The sequence below is a fragment of the Corvus hawaiiensis genome, chromosome 3 (genome assembly GCF_020740725.1).
Source record: "Corvus hawaiiensis isolate bCorHaw1 chromosome 3, bCorHaw1.pri.cur, whole genome shotgun sequence".
In the NCBI taxonomy this organism is placed as follows: domain Eukaryota; kingdom Metazoa; phylum Chordata; class Aves; order Passeriformes; family Corvidae; genus Corvus; species Corvus hawaiiensis.
The window spans coordinates 47729865-47752242 of NC_063215.1; the positions used below are offsets into that span (position 1 = coordinate 47729865).

Consider the following 22378-nt stretch of genomic DNA (forward strand, 5'->3'; position numbering starts at 1 on the left):
TACATGCCAGAGAACTGCGCATTTATGAGGAATTACCTTCCACACCCTTGTAAAATATCTCATTAAATCAAAATTTTTACAATGTTGGAAGAGAATCTCATATATGTAATTACAGGTTCTCATATGGTATCAAGTGAATGCAATTACTGGCATGTTCTGCATAATAGTATTTCTTCACTGAATATATATATTATTGAAGATATATATATTTCAATTTCTCAAATATCTCAACATCAAGCTCCTGATATCTCAAAACATTTCAAAACACAGCTAGAAAATACAGACTAGAAAATATTTCAGTATATTGTTTTGATTAATCGATTTTCTGGTTAACAATATTCCGGTTAATAATCTCTGATTCTGAACCCACTGATAGGAAAGCTGCACTGACCTCAGTGGTACGGGGCTTGAGTTTAGGACTGCATCTTGCAAATCAGTCCCAGTGGCCAGATAAAACCTACGGCATTGGTCTGGTCAGAGCTTTTTGCTTTTCTAAACTACCGCAGGCCCTGGCATCAATAGCCAAGGGAGTCAGCAGAGGGACTTCTGTAGATCTCACTCTTCAAGGCTGACATGATGCAGTTTTTCCCACTAGGAAATTCTTCTGGGCTCTAATCAGGCAAAGGGAGCTCCAGGTGCAAGATTCTGTCTTGACTACTGCATTGTCAGCAGGAATAAAATAAATTATGGGACTATTTTCAAATATCTAACACATGTTAAATAAGTTAGATTTTTTTTTTTTGTGATGGCATTTAATTTCTTTATGCATTATAAAGCATAAAAAGCTACAAATAATGTACTTTTGGCTGTAAAATAGTTATTTAAATTTGGTTACTGTGTATAAATATTAAATATGTGTCAGATATTGGATATATACCACACACACATAAAATTGTGTGTGTGGGTCCACATAAACACATATACTGAAATACCCTTAAGTACAGTATAAAACATCTAGGTGTTAAACATATCTACCTATGTATTTAGTATTCCAGATACAGCTTAAAAGACCAAAGAGATGCGTGGAAGAGAAAATGTGCATCTCTCCTCCATCAAAACCATAGAGATAAAAATAATACTTATTACAGATTTGCTAGTTTAAGAAAAAAATATATTCAATTTCTAAGAATAAGGAGAAATGCAACAGCAGCTGCAATGCAGAATCCAGAGTTTGCTGCTCACACTTGGTATTTAATTACCAGTCCAGCAGAGGTTGGGATGGAGGAAGTACCAAACACTGCTTCATACGGATGCTTTCTATTAATTCAAAGAGGAAAACTGCTGTGGTCCAAGAACATTCAGACTCTCCCTGCTCTGCTGAAATAAGTGCAACAAACGGGGCTTTAGAATAATGAAGTAGGGGAGGAAATAATAACAAAAGGGAGGTTTTCCTGAGAAGGGGTAGGAAATGACATGTAAAAAGAGCCGGGGTGAACATCCTTTCTTACCATAGCAAGGAGAAAGCGCACAATCACGAAACCGTAGTAGTCAAATGTGAAGGCCACTGCGATGCCAAATACAAACTGACCCGCACTTGTGAACCATATAACACGCTGTCTTCCCAGTCTGCAAATTACAGCAGTAATGAAATCATGAATAACTGCAAACATTCTATTAAAATACACCTGCAACTCCAGAGAGCCTAGCTGGAAGTTTAACAACTCACCACAGAAACTCTGGTTCAGTTACCTGTATTAATTTGTCAGTAATTCCAACTTCCAAGAAAAAGGATGGATGGAACTTCCATTTCACAATTCTTGGCTGGAAGCAACGTGCAGTGAGCATTACATATGTTCACCTCCAGTTTTAACTTCTACATAACTGATTGGTAAATTTACTCTTATTTATGAGGACATAAATCAGTTTTTCAGATATTTTGTATTAAGTAGCATCATGTTGATAATTTCTAACAAGTTAGCTGTGATAACACATGCTATCTTTTGCCAAAGCAACAACCAATTTGGATAGTAATGGAAGGTTTCTGTAACATATCTTTGTCCAGTTCTTTAAAATTGAATTATCTAAAAAATGACAATCGCATAGTTCCCCGTAATTTTCTGATTTCTGACAGCACACATGCATGCATATAAAAACACAGAAATCCAGGAAGATAGTATACTAACAGCAAAAAAAATCATGTCAAATACTAGCTTCAGCAGTAGATATACAAGACTCTATTGGGAATTCACTACATTCTATCTACAAACGCTCTGTAACACAAACTGCGTGGAATTATTTTTCTTCGCTGATAATAATTCACTTGTCTCTTATTATCTCCTATTATCTCCTCCATTGCAAACAGCTTTTCACAAATGGGGATATTACTTTAAGACAGAGAGTTTGAGGACTTTCAGAGTGTTGTTTTTTTTTTTTCTGTGAGTATTTGGTACTCCAGTAAAATTTCTCTTATTTTTCTCCAGCCTTGACCTGGAGTCATGATTTGGTCTTTGATCCCTGCCAGAAAAGATACCAGTAAGTCTTAGCTATCAGAGCTCTTCTGTTGGGAAATCCCTTAATTGATAGTGGGAGGAACACACAAACTTATTTCCCATGAGCCAGGATGTCTCAGAAAATAATAACTTTCAGCTGTGAAGTCTGCAGCTGTGAATCTGCAACTCAGAATGTGTGTATTATCTTAACTGGCTGCCCATGGCTTGAATTAATGGAAATGAGAACAATACAATCCTAACCTTATAAGTCATGTCCAAGTATTATTTAATAAAGTTATGAATTATTTAGAGGGACTTAAAACAGATGTTGGCATTATATTCTGGTTTTGTACTAAGTACAGTTTTACAAAGCCTGGGATTGGGAGCCAGATTGATTCCATGTGTTCTAAAAGCCAAATTAAAAAATAAAAATGCTCATCATTACTGTTGCATTCCCATGTTGTGACTGTCACACTGTAGTGTTGTGCTAATGAAGGAAAATCAGAAAACAACATGCCTGATCTCCTTGTTCTGCTTACACCGTTAGATGTGGGATGAAACATCACCCTCCACGCAACAGAACTGTCAGTCAACAAGCTCCTTTATAGAAAGACATAAAGAACTCTAAACCAGCCTTCAAAGCAAAGCACAGGTACAGAAAGTGCCCAAGACAAAACCTAGTATGATGTAGCTTAGATATTTGATTCTCATATGGACAGATGGGCATGGCTGGGTGTTCTTCTGAGGCAGGAATATGTCTGTGTTAAGAGAGAAAACCAACTGAGGCAGGAGGATACAGATGTACACCCTGAGTCTCAATGTTGTTTCTGGGTCCAGCTCTGATGTTGGATTTCAGTGCATGATCTGAGATACCACCCAGGGAGGAAGCATTAGACGGGAATGGGCCTTGTAACCATGAGCAAGGGACTGCTCGGGTCGAGTTGCTCCAGGACTGATGCTCCTCATGCTCAAACAGAACTTTGTACATGCTGGTAAATAAGTGAAGCTACAGCACAGCTCACCCACACCCATTTTGCCTCTTATCTGCACTAGCTTTCAAGAGACTGAAGTTTAAGCTAATATTTCAGGGAAAACATACAATTGGACAGCAAGGAAAAATAGTGTATGGATGTTTATTTTGAGAAGGTGGGGCTTGATTAAACCCTTGAAGACTTTGCATCAGGCCCACGGAGCTGTATTCACGACAGAGGTTAGGAAAGGTGATTTTAAATACATGATATTTAACCTTCTAGTAGCCCTTCAGCTGTCTGTCATATTACAAAATAAAAATCTGCATTTCTACAAAGAATGTCTCTTCATGAAAAATGAGGTGAAATTCTCCCCTCAGGTTTTACCATTTTTATTACAATGAGCTATTGCTCTTCCTGTTAAGATAAGTAAACAAACAAACAAATAAATCAAAATCTAAAGGCAAATACTGGCTGCATAGGGCATTTTCAGGGATCAAGGCCTAGAACAATGGATGACATAAAGTATGAAAAGTTTTAAAAGTAAATGACTTGAGCATACATTTTAAAATTGGTACTTGCTATTGGAAAAAGAAATCAAGTTAAATAGATCTGTGAATAAAGCAATATCCAAACCTCCTGAATATTGCATTTGTAGTTATGAATACACAGTGAATGAAAACAACAAAAACAGGTAGATACACATGGAGTTACTGTAGTCTAAAGCTACAGTTATCAAAGGATGGAACTTTACCTGTCAGCAATGTCTCCAAAAATCACTGCTCCAATCAAGACTCCAAGCATGAACGTAGGCTGGATTAATTTTGCAAGCCATTCTCGGTCACAGACCAGATCCCACTGCGTAACAACAGTGCTCTTCCACTTTGTATCATCATAGAGAAATCCATCAGAACAAGGAAATACAGACTTGTTGCCTTTGTATTCGTATGCCAGATCCAAACTAACTTCTCGTTTGGATCTGCTGCATTGATCAAGTTCCCAAATTTCTCCATTTTCCAGCTGGACTACAATGTAATTTTCTGTTGATGTCCATAGTGTCCAGATGTCCTCTATACTTGATGCAGAGGAGTTGTGGAAAAGAACACTACTCACATTTCCAGGGAACCCACATACAAAGTTAGGAGTAACAGCCATGAACACAGATGCTAAGTAATGGATACCACATGACATAGCTTGAAAGACAGATGCAAAATAAACACATGCTTGAAATCTGTAAAGGGAAAGAAAAGAATTTACTGAGGAAAAGCCCTCTACACATGAGAACAATATTCAGCATAACTGTTTGGGTAGATCAGTAAATGGAGATATCATTAACATGTCTAGTGTTTTGTTGTGTAGTGCTGCTTCAATATTAGCTGAGCTCTGCAAAAGATCAAAGATGAGAAAAAGATCCAGAGTAATCTATTGTTAAGAAACAAGTGCTGCTCTTAGTCATGTGTTTAGTCATACAGAGAAGACCATTTAAAATTGAACAATTCTGACCTGCACTTAGTTTGAAGCAACCTTCCACCTTCAAATTCTCTGTGGCATATCCCCTTAAAACAAGGCCTGAAATTACTTGAATAGTTAGAAAAACCAAAATGTTGCAACTTCAGGTTTTTAGGGATAGAGATACGTGCATCAAATAAAACAAACCAAACACATTACGCCCCTCATTCCATCTAACTGTATCTCTATAACTGTATTCCATCTGTTTTCCATCTCTCTTTATTGCAGCCAAAAGACGAAGAGAGAATACGTGTAGACACATGTAGAAGATAGAATCTGAACAATGTGAAATGTTTTGTACCAAAACAGAGCTCTGAACTGGGTTGGGTTTTGGCTTAAACAGGGTGTGCAGTTATCCATTAAAGATTGTATAATGAAGCAAACCTAGTAAAAAAATGTTTTATGCATAGCCTGAATATTGGCATTTTAACAGCTTTTAAAACTTGCTTGAGATGCAAGTAAATCTTAGTATAAAAATCGCACATGTATTCAGAATTTCAAAAGACTTGCAATGAACTCTAGTGTCACTGTCTGCAAATTCTAGGCAATTTCTGATAATTTAACCATAAGGAGACTTTTTCTCAACTAAATGTTTAAATTATGCATATAATCAGTACAACACCTGTTCAGAAAAAACAAAGTAGCTTTTGTTCTCCTCCCTTTTTTATTTCCTGAAGGCTAATCAATTGCAATAATTTGAAGAAGCGTTCAGTGAGATTCTATACATATATTCTTACTGCAGGATGCAGCAGGCCTTGACAGTATGAAACAAAAGGCAGATTTTTTTTTTTTTACATGATCAGAGTCTATCTCTGCTGAAGTTATAGGAAATAATGTCTAAAAACTAATTGCCTTGAATTGTCTTCTGGGAAAAGTCAGAGCAATTCCAATTCCTGTAACAAATGTAGCCTCTTGACACTCCCTTCCAAAATGTATCAAATCTAGCCTTGAATTCTTGTAATACAGATCTCAACAGTACATAGCCATAGGACTTTTAAATCATCTACCACTGGAATTTCTAAATAATTTTTAAACTATTTATAAGCAAAGTATTGAAATAGAATTTACTGGATACATTATCTTAATATCCAATTAACCTTTCCAATAAAAGAGTTCTCTTGTAAAACACACCTCCATTCACCATCCTCATTCTCCTCTGCCTTTTATCTTGATTCCTATTTCTTTCCTTGGTAAATGTAAACCCAGTAGCCTGTCCTGTCTTTCCAATGGCATTTGACATTGCTGTTGTTCTGTTGCAGTGCCTTCTATCCCCGTTTCTCTTGACTAACAGCTCTATTGACTTTTCCACAGCAGTCTGAAGAGTGAGTTGAATTTCTAAACCCACCACAGCAGCTCAAAATCTGTCTCCACTTCCCTTTGGAGGATACTGCAAGGCACTCCTCACACAGGTGCTGTGCTCCTCTTTCCCAATGATACTGAGGGATACGGTCAGGAGAAACTGAACATAACCACAGCAACCCTTAAGTCTATCAATTCTCTCTCAAGAGAACAGCTTCTTGAGGATTAGGTAGCTAGTCATGGATCAAAGGAAGGCTGAAACAGCTCTGAAAGGCATTTGGGCTATCTTGGACCACAAAAAAGCAAAGGTTATTTTGAAATGCAACCTTGGGACCTTATTGATGCAGACAAATATGGTCAATAGTGTTTTTTAGTTCCTCTTCTCTAGTTTCATTCTAACTGTTCCCAACAAAAGGCACACATTCATTTTAGAAATAGCAGAGCACAAGTAAATTCAACAACCTGGGCTATTGTTGCAGTATGCAGAATGCTAGAAAGAGATAATAGAAAATTAAACCCCTAGAAGCTGTGCACTTACATCTTCGACTCGCTAGTAAAAAGTGGCATATTTGGAACTAGGATCCCCAGTATTTGCAGTATCTGTCCTTATGCATTAGAAAATTGCAGTGTCAGAGAATCCACTTGGTATTTCCCAGAGAGAGGGAGAATGAAATAATTTCAAATTCACATACACACTTCTTGAGTTTCCTAATTAGTTCTTGCAATACAAGAAATATCAGGATCATCATTTATCTTCATCCCAGTAAGAGTTAGTAGGAAAAATATATTTATGCCTTTTTTTTTTGTTGGAGAGGCTTGAAGGGAGATAACTTTTAAGGATAGAGACTGAGAAGATAGCATAAAACAATGCACTATATTTATTTTTACAAATTCAAAGCCCAACAGTATCACCAGGGCTATAAGCAGGTCTAGTTAATCTCTGCTCTCACTACTCACTTGAGAGTTTTATCTTCTCTCTTCCTGAACATTTCTTGTGATCATACTTCAATGACCATTTTGACAGACTACTCCACTGTCAAATCTTTCTGTTGGAAAGTTTCTCATTAAATCTAATCTCTATGTCCCCTTTTCAAATGTAAGACTATTATTAGCTTATAAAACACCCTGGTACAACCTTGAATAAATCTTCCTTTCCTTTTATCACTTCATTGTACAGGATTCTCAGTTATCCTCCTCCTCTTACTGTCTACAACCATACAAACTACAGTCTGTTACCCTTTCCTTTTCTTTATGTCCTTTCTTTTTTTCCACCTGTAAAATGCAATAAAGGATTCATTTTAAAGAAATATCTGTCATGCCATATTTCACCCATCTTTCAAGGGCTTAACTTAAAATTAGATATTGTTTATTCTTGTAAAAACCTTCTTCCATTTTCAATGTTATGAAAATCTTACTCCGTTTCAATAAAGAAATCCACTCTGTAGCACCATTATTTTTCTTAACTAATTTGCACTACCAATGCTACGCAAACATAAAATGTCAGACAGAATACCAGATATACATTAACAGACATAATTTATGCTGAATATGGCTTCATTTAAGAATGGGAAAATGTGTATTTAGAGCAAAATGACCGTGTTATTCAGAATTTTGCAGAAGGGATTGCAATGCAGTTTTTAACCTCTACCTGCTCAATAAAAGAGCCAAGAAGCAGGCAGGGGAAGTGGGAATAGCAGGGAATAAGGCCTGATGTGAAGTTAGAAAAGCATGTGGATGCATTCTGCGCCACATTAACAAGCTGCTTCCCTGCCTGCAAAAACTATTTACTGCTCTCTCCAGTAAAATTCCACACTGGGCTGGCTAAGCCTCTCTCTGTATATACTCTGTATATGCATATTTTTGTATATACAAAACACACAAAAACTATCCTGAAAGCCCTGTTCTGCTGTGAAGGCAAAATCCACTGCTGACTACAGCAGTGTTGTAACAGCATTCCCACTGATCCTAGATTGAAAAACCCAACCTTATGAGCTGCTGGCAATCTCCTGTGGGTAGGAAGAGCTTTTCTTCCAGAAAGACCAGTGGTGTAAATGTCAGGAAATTCCTTAACCTGTATAGTTACCAAAGAGGAATTAATCGGACCATTAGGGACAACACAAAGCATGAAATGTGTGTAGGGAGGTCGATATTTAGGGATGTAGGAAGATAAGTATGTAGGGATGGGAGGAGATGGGAGAATATTACAGGAGCATGGAATTTTGGTTTCCAGAACAGCTGGAGGTTGAAAAGGGACAAAGACACAGGTCCAGCCTCAGGACAGACAGAGGCTTGCTGGAACAGAGACTGGGGTGGCAGAGAGTGTTGAGTGAGGAGGAGCACAGAGCTGCTGCCTCCTCTACTGCCACCTGGGATCCCTGAGTTGTATCTCAGAGCCCATGCTGTGGCTATGCCGATGCCCTTCCCCAGTCTCAGAGCCCTGGGACCTTAGCCTGTGGTCACACGATGGCTGAGCAGCCTCTGGCCTTTGCAGGAGCCTGGAGAAGCCCCCAGGAAGCTGTGCTGGGCCAGGAGGTCACAGCACAACATACACAGGTCATACACTTCACTGACCCTGAGGCACAGGTTAAAGTCTAGGCTGTCCTTGCTCCCTACTGTAAATCATTAACTTTTTTCCCTAATTCTTAATTTAAGAACACCAAACTGATAAGAAAGTCCTTTATTACTGAGCTTAAATCTCTCTGCTGCAGACAAACATATACTATAATCCCTATATTAACCTCTGCAAACTCAATTTGAAAAGTTAAAAGTTCCCTGAATAAAGAAATACTGTTGCTCATGCACCAAAATGGTAAGTAAATATCATTGCAGGAGCAAAAAATACTATTGAAAGTCACCAAAAAGAAAGCAAATTCTGTGATTTATTTTCCTGGACTGATCTCAAAAAGGGCAGATTTTGGCAATGGTATTTTATATGCCAGTCATCTTCACATACACACACCAGATTATGTAACATAAATTGTTGCAGACAGTCATTTTCAATAACCTCTTTTACAGATACGTTTTTATTTTTAAAAAACACACTTTTTGCAATTCAAAAGGAGTTCTGTGAACATGATGACTGTCCTAAAAGGTATGATAATTTCTCTCAGTGTTTTTCCATCTCTTCAGTGACTTGCCATGGGAGATAATTATTTGGCAAGTACATTTTGTCACTCTTGCCAAGAGTGTCAAATATAGAAGTCAAGAAGACTTTACAGGTTACTGCTCCAGTATAGAGATGCTTAATGAATGCCAGAAGTCAAATGAACCTAAAATTGTCTTCACAAAAGCTTGAGCAAGATACAACATGAAAATGTTCCAGTCCCTCTTAAAATATTTGTGAAATTTCTCCACAGTTATTTTTTTTCAGTTTGCAGCTCACAGTAAAAAGAAGATCTTTGCATTTTCTATTTCCTCTGCACAAGTTTTAAGATCTCACCAGTAAGAAAAGAACTGGTAATATCATGTCAGTACCGGAATATAAGAAATACTGTTCCAGAAAGACAATGAACCAGATCTCACATCACTGTTCCTCTGGTTGTAGTCTCATGACACAACATCTCTGTGGCCCTGTCACTGTAAGATATTGTCTCCCTTCTCTTTTGCCACTGTTTATTCACGCCCTTGAGACGCAGTGCACTCTGCCCTCAGCTGTGGTGGTACTTCTTTTGTACACCACCTGTGAACTTTGTCTGGCAAACTGATCTGACTTGAACAAAAAAGTCAAAATAGATACTAAATTTTAAAAAGGAAAAGCAACAAGCTAGACTAGTTGCTCAGTCTAATTTATATTGCATCCGTGCAAATAATCCACACCAGTCTATTTGAAAGGTGGTGCATCTGGCATGCAAAAAATAGTTGAAGTGCACATTGCCACATATATGTTAAAGAATAAATCCCCAGCCTAAGAGTACTTCTAGCATTGTCAGTTATTGCAGTGTATAGCAGGCACAAAATTTCTTGTTGGAGACTAATTTTATGTTAAATTAAATATGATTCTGATTTCCTTGTCTGTCCATCAAAAAGAGAAAAGAGGAAATTATAGGATACTCATCAAAACTGAATATAAACATTTAAAATCATTTTAGTGTAGAATAGACTCACAAAACTGCTCTGTAATTAGCAAAAGATTTGTACTATTCCACAGGCTTCACACAAACTATTTTTACTGCTTGTCTTCTCAACTACCTCATTTGTCAGTTGCTTAAGTCAGAAAACACAGTATGTTTTTGTTGTGCAGTGTACACTCAACAGGATGGATTCAGTGGAAAGAAATTTCTAGATATTTACTATTTCTGAAAAAAAAATGTGTTCAGTAACCACTTTAACCTCTGTATTCTATCCTGGATTGGTTGGTTTCTTTTTCATGAGAGAAAAGCCATTCAGCATTCTTTCCACTCTAAACCAAAAAGCTGTGATGCACTTCCACATTTATTTTTTGAGAAGAAAGGAACTGAATGTGACTCAAGAGTATTTTTGCTATGTTGCAGAGATACAGATTTAGAAGCAGCTTTAAATATACAACATGCACAGCCTTATTTGACTTACGGTGTCAAGAATAAATCTCCTTCCCTCCAAAGGGCAGTTTAAACTATGCTGAGAGTCTCAGCCCACATGGTTATTTCCAGAATTTGTTTTCAGAGGCAGCAGATGCTGTGCTGGATGTCTAGTTTGAATGTATCAACAGCACAGAGGCAACAGAAATAAGGAAAAGTATGGAGATCAGGAAGACCCCAGGTTTTATATATCACCACTGATGACAATGCAAAGCATCAACGTGCAGTCACCAAACAGCAGACATCAAATCATTCTCACAATTGTTTAAAGCTGATTCTCTGAGGAATTCACTTCTATCTCATTAAACCTATGCACATTTGCCTTTGATTAAGACAAGTCTGGCATTTGTTCACCAGAGTCAAGAAGAAAAATACATTGGCTGCTCACTACTGCATATTTCATATGACAGCTTAGATGAAGAAAGTCACATCAGCATGAGAATAAAAAAATAGTGTTATAGACTTAAGGGCCATACTTAAAATATTTTTTTGAAACTTAATAGAACAGTTCTTCATTTTTGACCATTTAAATCAGGCAGATAAGATTCCTGTCATCACCTGTGACAAAATAAATATTGCTGGGTTTCAACAGTTTAGTAACACAGCTTTCACCTAAGGACAGCCACGCACAGCTGAAAGGGAGCTGCTGCTAAAGGTGCCCCAATGTTCCTTGCTGCCCCTCTGCCAAGGGTTGCTGCACCCAGGGGAGAGCCAGGCAGGAGGACAGTTTGATCATGGCTCAGCCACTCCAGCCCAATGCCCAACCATCTCGTTCAAATGGCAGTAAAACTGGGAAAGACAGGATCTGGATTTGCACTCAAGCAACCAAGGTACACTCATAAACACTCCACTCGACTTTCCTGGGAAAGCAACCTCTGATTAAGGGGGAGCACATCACTGGGAGCAACAGCAATTCCAACACTGGAGTCAGTATTTTTTTATTCTAGTTACCCACTTGCCCTTTCTGCTTTACACGTGTTAAGGATATATGCCAGGTAATTTAATTAAGAAAGAGCATGACCATGCAGTTTGCAAGCTATTTAGCTTTGTTTTGGAATTATTTGGACTAGTGTTAAACACAGCAGAGTGGTTACACTTGAACAGTAGTACGCTTCAGGCTCTATACTTGGAGGTTTCTATTCCAGGAATGGCATTTCTATAAACATCTACCATTTAGAAAATTAGCATGCACTCTCTATGATATATTGCTAGCATTACTTGTCACAGGGAAAACTCAATTCCAGTTTCTTTGGTAACACTGTTTTCTTTTGGTCAGCCTCTGTTTTGTGGACAAATCCAAATTAGGTATTTCATTCCTTTCTACACTGCACCGTTTCCATCATCTTATGTAAGCAAATAATTTCAAATCATAATCTGTAAAGTGTCTAATAGAATTTAAGTGGTTTTATTGAGATTCCATCTAATTATAGACATAGGCAGTACTTCATTTATAAACTGTTATATTTCATTCTTCCTTTCCCATTTAGGAAATCGGATGTTTTCTGCTGGTTACATTGCTGACACAATGGACTAATTTTGTTCAAATCAGTTTATATTTATTTTATCTGATTTCTCTTTCTGTGTATAATCCTGAAATAAAACTAGCTGGTTGTCATATTAATTACATTCTTACTCATTTGTTATTCTATTTACATATTTCTTCTGCAAAACTCTGAATCTGTTGTAGCTGATGGTACAAACACATGAATTGAATATCTGCTTCACAGTGGTGAAAACTGCCCATTCTGAAGCAATTCTTCTTCAAAGATTAATTCACAAAGTAATTAAGCCTTACAGTTGTCATAGTTATATTATGCCTTTTAAGAACTCTCTTTTTTCGGTTTTCTATTTATAGTCACACTTAAGAAGATCTGGATACAGACAGCTCATTTTCAGTCTGAATTCTACATAAATTCTCTTCACATGATGCCACACATTGTTAAACATACTACCCAAAGTTTTAAACCTCTGTATTGGAAAATTTATTCCTTCCTGCCTGGAAAATGATTGTAAAATTAGTCACTCTTACTGGTTTTTGAAAATTCTCATGGGAAAAGGTAAAACAAGTGAGAAATCTGTGTAATTAATTTAAGAACACTGGACATCACTTTCCTATGAAATGTTTGTAACCATTCCTGCACATACAAGTAGCTTCCTAGTTTTCAGTTAGAAATAATAGGGAATATTAGCTCCATGGATCAAAATATGTTTAAATGATTTCTTGAGAGAAATGTAATGGAATTTTGTGTTTCTCCATTCTGTCAATCTTCCTTAATATAAAGCAGTGATTTTATCCATAGCATTACTTTTGCAGCCTCAAATATGATGAAGGTAGTTTGGTCTATTTCTATGGGCTACATAAAGCAGTTTTAAGTAGATAAGGCGTCATTTTACTCTCCCTGGCTCCATTTGCAACTCTTACAATGTTCTTTGTTAATTCTGACATTCACCATAGTGACTCTTTATCAAAAGCAAAACCGAAAAGCTAAAGTAGATACCTTTGCTTTATTAGCTTTTTATGAATATTTCATTTTTAAAAAATACCACTTAACAAGATGTTACATTAAGGGAATTAAGTGTCAGATAATGCTGGCTTCTAAAATTTGGGACAAAGTCAACACGTAAATCAAAGCATCACTTTAGAAAAGGCAACAGTGTCAGCCACAGATTCTTTGCTGCTGAAGAGAATACTGCCAGTTGCAATCCTACTTATATGGAATCCTACACTTGTAATTCTATACCTCTACAGCTTGGAGAAAGGGATTCAATTTAATGCAGACTCTGGTATAGTCAAAGTATTTTCTTCTGTTAAACATGGTTTAGCTTCTGGAATTGTTTAAGTACACACATATTTAGTGGCTAAGTTGTACATGAGAAATAAAATAGCCTCCACACCAACAGCTCTTCTCCCTGTCTGTAACAGAGTAGCTTGTATCTTCTACAGGCTTTGTTAAAACCCAGTTAGGACACTGAAGAGCAGTAAAATGTAGCTCCTTTCTTCCTCTCTCTTCAGGAGTCTATGCTGATGATCCACCAATCGTTAATAGCTCTTGGGAGGGTTCAGGTTACTCGCCCTGACAGCATATCTTCTCCAAGGCAAGGCAAGTTATCTCTAAACCCACAGAAAAGATAGTTACTGAGCACAAGAGGACTTTCAACTTCTTTTGCAGGTTCATAGCTCATCTTGTCTCCAAACTATTCCTCTTCACTGCAAATGCATAACGCATTCTTTACTTCCACAGTACTGTCAGGTTCTTTCCTTGAGTCTTTCTCTTATTGTATCTCATACAAGGGAATGATCTGGAATAATGCTATATTCTAACTTCACGTTAATATTTACAAGTGATATAGAGGTCCCATTCTCCACAAGAATAAAGAAGCTGAATTCTGCTCAGACCTACCAGGATTCTTCTACATAAATCTACTTTTGTACTAACTGCCCCCTCTATTCTCAATGAGTGAGGCAGAACTGAGGTTGGCTACACTGATCTACAAAGGATGACAGTTCTTTGAGGAGCCTAAAATACAAGTGTAAATGAGATGAGGTCCCAGTTGCTCTGAAGCTGGAACTAACATGAATTATCTCTCTCAGAAAGGTTGAGCTGTAGCAACTTCTTGGTATTCCCAGTTCTGCTGACATACACCAGTTCTAAAGACATGAAAACAGATCAAACAACAATTTGTTCTGGAATATGATACATAAATATAAATTATTTAAATGAAATGTGATATCATCAGTATAATTTCACCACGCTTACTGTACACTTTGATGCAATATGTATACAGTATGCAATCCATAAACATCTATACTATTTCTCTAGATCCCCTTTCCACTTGGAGAGGAACCACAGACAAACCAGGATTTACCTTGTCCTAAACCACATATTGAAAACAAGACAGACGGATCATGCCCTTAATGTTCCATTTCTCCCTCTGGACAAGGTGACTTAGCAGAGATGTCTGAAGTTTACACAACAAGCCTGTAAAGATACTGAGATGAGCTCATTAGTGCCATGATTTGGACAGCTGATCTCCCCACACAGCTAGGACAGACTTTTACAGATGTATCAGGTAGGAACTTAGATGCTTCCATATCTCTTTCACAACTTAGGGAGGAGAAAGAAATCACTATATGGCTGGAAAAGTTCAGGCCATGGTGGATATAACACATGTAAATGGCACTGAAGTCCATCCAAAGTGTGGTTCTGATTGCTCTTCACAGAGCAGCAAATTATTCCCAGTTCTTTGAAGCACCTTTTCAGCACTTCTTTTCTACTTCTTGCTGCCTTATTGGCCTTTTCCATCTATTCTCCAGGGCTTGTCCTGTATTCTTGCCTCAGCACCACTGCGGTGGCTGCATCTCTGATGCAGCTACCTAATAGTAATGCCTCCAGATAATAGGAAGAGCAAACCTAACTTCACCTCTTGAGGAAAACATCTTCTTGAGGAAAGGGTTCAGTTTATGATCCAAGGGATGGTGCTTCTAGATTCCTCAAATCCTATTTTCACCACATGTGGTTTTCAAAAAACATCTGCTCTGCATGAGGTGAGCACTATAGTTTGGCCACCAGTGTACCATATTAAGGTGTACATTAGCTCTCTTGGCAGTTTCAGTATTTTCCAAAGACAGCTAAGATTTGTCTCCAAGTGTATGGACAATTTGACAGATCAACCATCACTATTAGTACTTGTAAATCTCTGTCTTCTAGAGTTTGTCGTCACACTTTTTCCAGTCTTGCCATTGTAACCAAGATACAGCTACCTCACCTGGTATCTTCTCTGGCTTGCTATTTTTTCCGTATTTCTGAAAAGTTGAGAATCTCATGTCCTTGCTCAGCTGCTATAGCTTCATGCCTCGAGCTACCTTAAATAAAATGTCAGCAGTGTATCTGTCTCAGTACCATCCTTGCTGTGTATAGCAAAACTGTGGCACAGAAATTGTCACAGAATGTGCTAAAGGCTCCTGGGGCCTTCAAAAAATTCCCTGAATTTAAAGGTGTTTTCTACCTGCATGATTTTACTACCTGCAAATATTAGTCAAACTTTCCATGAGTAAGGCCTTTTATAAAAATTTCCTTCCAACTCTGAGATACCTTAGTACTGCTGAAAATCATTACTATTATGAGAAAATTACTGACAGAGCTTTTCTAGGAATGGTATCCCAGTCCCAGGCATTGTATTACAGGGAACACACTGTCCAGTGCCTTACATATTTCATTTTCATTCACACCATAATACTTCAGGATGAAACAGCTGATCATCAGCTCCTTGACGTGTGTGATAATTGCCTTATGCTGCCATAACTGTGTCTATGCTACAACTTGGTATAGAAGCCACCCTGGGGGGTTGGCGACATTTCAGAGGTGAATCTCAGCCGTCTGGTTTACAAATCATAATTGATTTACCAGCTTTAAGTTTCAGTGTTGCTCGCATTGCAGGTTCTAGCCTTAGAGAAGTAATGGATAGTATAGGTGCAATTTCATGCTGCTTTTTAGTCATTTTTCTATTATTGTAATCTACTTTTTAATCTGCTTCTCTTACTATAATCTACTTTTTCAAGCCAGAAACAGGCAGGCACCTCCAGGGTGAAGATGCCAGCACGTTCTGTGGCAGAACACTTTTGTCTGTGCAGATCTTGCTTTAGACTGCCCCCAGCATGACCTGGATCCCAGCAAATGCTGTTAGTACCTCTCGCAGACCACACTGCTGGTGCATTGCCACCATCATCCCGGAGCATTTGCCAGTATCCAGCTTAGGTTCTGAGTCTTGAGAATATTTCCACTTTTGCCTAGTCAGGCATAGATAATAAGGCCTTTGTTTAAGCTGCTAGAGTTTGCTCTCTCAAAACACATGGGCTGTCTCATTTCTCCAAGGTTATTATGATGCCGTTCAACCAACAGGATTAAGTACTATTTGCAAAATATCCCTCCCCCCCACCCCAAAAAAAGGGGCAAAAAAAGAAATGCTGCCAAGTCCCCCTGTTTCATCCTATGAACATGTGAAATTAGCACAGGCTGATTCAGATGTTATAACATAGTTATAAGAACACTTATCAAACATTTCTGTCAAACATCACCCCTGACTACGAGCCAAAGGAGGACTTGGATTTGAGATTCTTCTGTCTAGCACATTCCAGTAAATACAAACAGCTGCCCACTGGTACACTTTGAAAACTGAATGACAGATATGTTGCAATAAATATTTCCACTGTATGAGGTAGCATATGGGGAAAAAAAAGGACTTTTTTGAAAACAATCTCCAAACCACAGCACTTTGTTCATCTTAAGCAAACTACTCAAAGATTAAACAGAAATTCACATTATATTGTTTAAAAATATTAATTTTGTGTAGAATGTACTAAATACTAAATGTACTAGTATCTCAGAAAAATCCTGTAATGCTTCCATTTGTTTAATTAAAATTCATCTGTTCAAATGCGGAATATTAATACAACAGTCTGCTTCTCCATACTAACTTGAAAAACGAAAAGCAATTTCTTTCCATGTCTCACAAGCACACTTCTCCACTTGAAAAATGTGGTTTTGTTGGGAAAGAATCTTTCAAGGTATCTGTAAAATACATGAGTTTGAAAAATCATTGCTGGAAAGTGTTCTTTTTTTCTTTTTGTGAAAAGAAGTGGTGAGCACAATCTTTGAGATACTTGGGACTCCATGTTATTTGATACAAACCAAGAATTTCTGGAAATAACATGAACACAGCACAATCTGCAGATGTAATCTGCTCACAAGAGCTGTGAAAAAAGAGAGAGGATAAGGGCAACAGCATGGAAAGAGGAGCCTGGAAAAGTTCCAAGATGTGAAAAGAAGACAGACTGTTTGGTGTAAAGCTTTAGAAGTGAACCAAGAACTCTGCAAAGTAGGGAGAAGAGAAACAGTGTTAGCACTGGCCACTCAGATATTGCTTCTATGGCACTGACCAGCAGTGCCTGCACTGTAGAAGTCCACTACAAAGAATTTCTACAAAAGTCAAGCAAGTTTTTGAGGTAAGCAGAGACTCTCATATGCTTATAAACACTAGAAAAGTTCCAGGGTAATTAAGGGAAAATGGTGAAACTGTTGGTAACTGTATTACTGTCTGCTAAACCCCACCTTTGGCTGCAACAGGTGAGTGTTCTATCCAAACACACAGCCTGTCCTGCTTCCCTCCTCCTCACAGCAGCCATTGCTAATCTTTGGTTTGCTTGCTTCTAAAGTCCGAACTGTAGCAACTCCACTGACCAGGCAAAAAGTTCATAGAAGACAACAGTGCAAAGATGTCAAAACCTGAATAAATACATAAACATCTCAGTAAAGATAAATAGCAGTAATTTTTAATTTATTAGATAGTCTAGCTGCTAGTAAAATGTATTATTTATAAAACCAACATTTGAAAATCCAGGTAACTTTCTAAACTTTGTAAAAGACAGAATATTTCAGAAGAAAAGGCAATCTTTTAAAAGATTCTGGAAATATTCATTACAAAATCTGGAAATAGTGTCAGTGACACCCAATCTTCCTCTCTCTCCCTGACAATTTTCACCACCTGTTTTTGGCTAAAGTATAAGCCAAGATTTGAAAACTGTTAATCACAAGGAAAATGCTGCGTACTGTGTAAGCTGCATCTCATAGCTACCAGACGTTCCAGCTGGGAAATCAAATCCTTACTCTCATCCACACTTACCATAAGGGGTACCTCCCCAGATCTCTCTCTAGACAGTTATTCCAGATTAGATCATGTCTCCACTCAGCACACTGCCATGGTGCAGATCAGAGCGACAGAATACACAGCCTGTTCCTCACCAGCAACCACATATGTAAGTTTTGTGTCCTGCTGGTAGATTAAAGTCACTGAAGTCATTAGAAGTCCTCTAGTTTACCTGGGAATTGCATGTGCAGGCAGTGTGAGCCAGCCAGCCAGCTCCTAAGGCTCACCTACCCACTATGCACACACTTTGCTACCAACCTTATGCCCTTTGGTCACGTCTCCCTTTCCCCAGCACAGAGCCTACCAGTGACAGCCAGTGTCTGACTGTACCTGATGGGCCCTTGAGAGGGTTCTTGGAGTTGGAGTGTGTGGGCAGAGAGGGGCTGGGGCTGGAGGCTGAGAGGAAGAGCCCAAAGGTGCAGTCTGGCAGGATCTGCTGCATGGGAGAAGGGTGCAGTTCACTGCAGGTAAACTGTGAGCTTTAAGGCTTGGCAACCCTTTCGTGATGAGGCCATCTGAGTCACAGAGCACTATTTGTCCGTCATCCAGTCTCTGCAATAGTGACCGGTGATCTCATGCTCTGCAGACAGACTCAAGAACAATGTTTAAAACAACCTTCTTGAATTTATAGGCCACAGTTGCTACCCATGCCCAAATTCAAAGGCATAAAGTCCTTCTTCACTGGCATAGCATACAGAAGCCATTACGTTTTTATGGTCGTTCATGCATGTCTCAAGACCCTACTAAGAACAATGACATCACTGAGACTTGTGAAAGAGAGTCCAAACAGAAAACAAAATATTGTCAGCATCCATGTGAATGTAAATTCCATAAAATTCACAATCTTAATTTATGTGAATGGTTTATATATTATCTGTGTATTAACAACTTCTATATAGCTATATATTATATATTACAAATATATAGAATGCATATATACTATCTCCATATTTATATATGTATGAACAGCTGCTCATTCTCTACTGCATCTGCCGGATTTTAAGAAAATCAAAACAGTCTCAAAATACTAACAGTCATGCTTGGATTGCTCAGAATCTGTCAGTCAAATCTACAGAATCTATATATAGTGCATAGGTTATATGGGCCATATGGGAATTGCTCGAACTGAAGAAATGAACAATTGATTATCTGTCAGTCCCATGATGCTGCAAACTGAGCAGAACTAACTTCATGGTTGCAGTTATGAACAGCTTTTCATATGAAATACGATCATCTATCTAGCACTATCAAGTGATTTAAAAGATTTTTTACAATATTTTTAAATAGCTCCACCCACCATAAGCTGCTATTATACTTACTATATTATACTATATATACTATACTATACCACTAGTGTGGTCTTTGAAATCTTAAACAGCCGTAAGTCTAACAGGACTATGCAAATTTTGGTACCCTGCATCTCATCTCAAAGTTCCTTAACTTAAAGCAGCTCCTATTGAACTGCATCTCAAATACTCTGCTTCCTAGATGTGAGGCTATTTCTGTAAAATTGGTCTCATTTTAATTGCAAGGAGTAGTTTTGAAAAACTTAGATAAAATATTGATAAATGTTCTCAAGTAGGAAAACTACTCTGGTAATAAAAAATAACTACTTTTGTGTTATTTCAGTATTCAGTGTCAAGCACCTGCTTTCCACAAAGAGCACACAAAACAGAACAAGAGCAGCAGTAAAATTAACTGATTGCTAGGATTTCTCTCCTAGTTCACACAGAACAAGGTACTTTTGTTGCTGACCTAGAACTGATAACAAATGAGATTTTGTTCAGATAGATGTGCCTGTAAGTCACAACTTAGTCAGATATCTAATTTAAGCACAGGTGCCAGTTAAGCAAGACAATGTTTTTCCATCCTAACTATCTGAAGAGGCTATTGATACCCACCACTACTGCTTGCACATGATATTAAGAGCCTCTCCTGCTGCAGTTCAGACACTTCTAGCATTACAAGGAGCTCCCAGGCCTTGTCCAAAATGCCGCTCCTGCCTGCCCCTGAGAGAAGACCAACATCGTGTGTTAGGCTGGCTCACTGGTCACCGAGCTAGAAAGCACAACACTGCAATTCAACAGCTTGAACTCGTAGCCAAATTGTGACACATGGGTCTATTCCAGCCATCTGCTCCAAACCCCATGATGATCAGCACATTACGGAAGTGCAGGAGAGAGCTCACTGGGAGGATGTGCGCCCATTAACCTTAATATTCATATCCTCTAAAACTTAATTTCCTTGCCTTTCTTCTCCATTACCCACCATAAGCAGAGTCTCAGCCCCGCATCCAGAGCTACAGAAGCATACACACACACACGCCATGTCTGTGTACCCATCTAACAAACCCAGGCCTCTGTACACACACGCCCCATAGCCACAAGGCACATCAAAGGAAACTCGCCACCAGGCACCACACCATTTGCCCTACAGGTAAACCTTTGCTGATAAGGATACATGCATATACTCCATATCCATGTAACACAGGCAACAAACCCAGGAGTGTCACACAGTGCTTCCCTGCCTACTGCTTATCAGCCCTGAAGTGCATAGGCTGTTCCAGACCCTGGGGCTCTGTGTGTGTGTGTGTCCGTGCAAGAAATGTGTGTGTTAAGTGTCTAAGAGTGCATGGCCACGGATGTGTGGCTGCGTGCACAGTGCGTGGGGATGCATGTGGTGCCGGCAGGTCTGTGAGGCCATGTGGGAACGGGTGCCGTGTGGGTGCCTATGTGAGCGCGGCACGCACAGGGATGTGGTGCACGGTGTGAGTGAGCACTCGCGTGCGTGTGGAAAAGTGTATGGGGGTGTATGTAGAGTGCTGCAAATACAAGCAGCAGCGCCAGTCTGTTTAGTGTGAGTTCATACACCGCGCTGCGGTGTGCGTAAGTGCCGGTGTCTGTGCGCGTGTGACAGTCCCTGTGCATGTGTCGCTGTGACGGCCGGTGCGTGTCTGTGCGAGTGCCCTGCAGCAGCCTGCGCGATGCCGTGCGCACACGCGGTGCACGGCGCTGTGTCCCCCTGGGGTAGCTGTGACACCCGGCCAGGGCGGGCGCCCACGAGTCTCCGCTCGGGGATGTCCGGGTGTGACAGCCGCGTGCGCGGGGCACCCCCAGTACCTGCCGAAATGTCCCAGGGAGTCGAAGAGCCGCTCGGAGCTGAGAGCCATGGCGGGGCAAGCCGGGAGCCTCGGCGTCGCTGTCCCGGCGGTGCGGGAAAGAGGCACTGTCCTGTCCTGTCCCCTCCCGTCCCGTCCCGTCCCGTCCGTCCCCCGCCCGCCCGCGGGGGAGAATGGGCGGGCGGGAATAACGGCCGCGCCCAACGGCCCCGCTCGAGCCGCCCCCGGGAGCCGGACCCGGCAGCCGGACCCGGCAGCCCTCCTGGAGGCGGCCCTGCGCGCCCCGACGTGGCTCCGGGCCAGCCACGGCCCCCGTGTTGCCACTGTGGGGCTTTGGCTCCCTGGCGAGAGGCTCAATCTCCCGCACTGACCGAGCACCTCAGCCCGCTCATGTTTTTCAAGTTAAAACGAAATTAAAGGAGGCAGTTATATGCTTAAATCCTCCTGTTGCAATCCCATAATCCAGTATATTTAGGATCTTGCGTATTTCACATGGACATTTTCAATTAAAGGAGGGTAAAACCAATTTTTTTTTCACAGGGCAATATCTGAATCATTTTTAGTAGCCTTACAATCTGCACTGCTATTTGGATACATCACCTTCCCTCCCTGCCCCCAAAGTTTCAGCACAAAATGTAAAACAGAATTATCATTTAATAAAAGCAGAATATGTAATGTGTCCCATATCTGCTTGACTGTCATTAGTTCTCAAATTTGTAATTAAGCCTCAATTACATTTGGACTTACTTTTCTGCCTTGCCCGTAGTAGGCCAAGATAATCAGTTTGAAAATGTT

General features: G+C 39.5%; 1 protein-coding gene across 1 annotated transcript in view; it reads right to left on the reverse strand.

Moving 5' to 3' along the window:
* Nucleotides 1-21712, reverse strand: part of SLC22A16 (solute carrier family 22 member 16) — a 34347-nt gene extending 12635 nt beyond the window's left edge. The window contains exons 1-3 of the mRNA XM_048297915.1: nt 21585-21712; nt 4152-4628; nt 1449-1566 (exon numbers count right to left, since the gene is read on the reverse strand). Coding sequence (XP_048153872.1) covers nt 1449-1566; nt 4152-4628; nt 21585-21634 — 645 coding nt within the window. The 5' untranslated portion in view covers nt 21635-21712. The remainder of the gene's footprint in view (nt 1-1448; nt 1567-4151; nt 4629-21584) is intronic.
* Between the last annotated feature and the right edge of the window lie 666 nt (nt 21713-22378).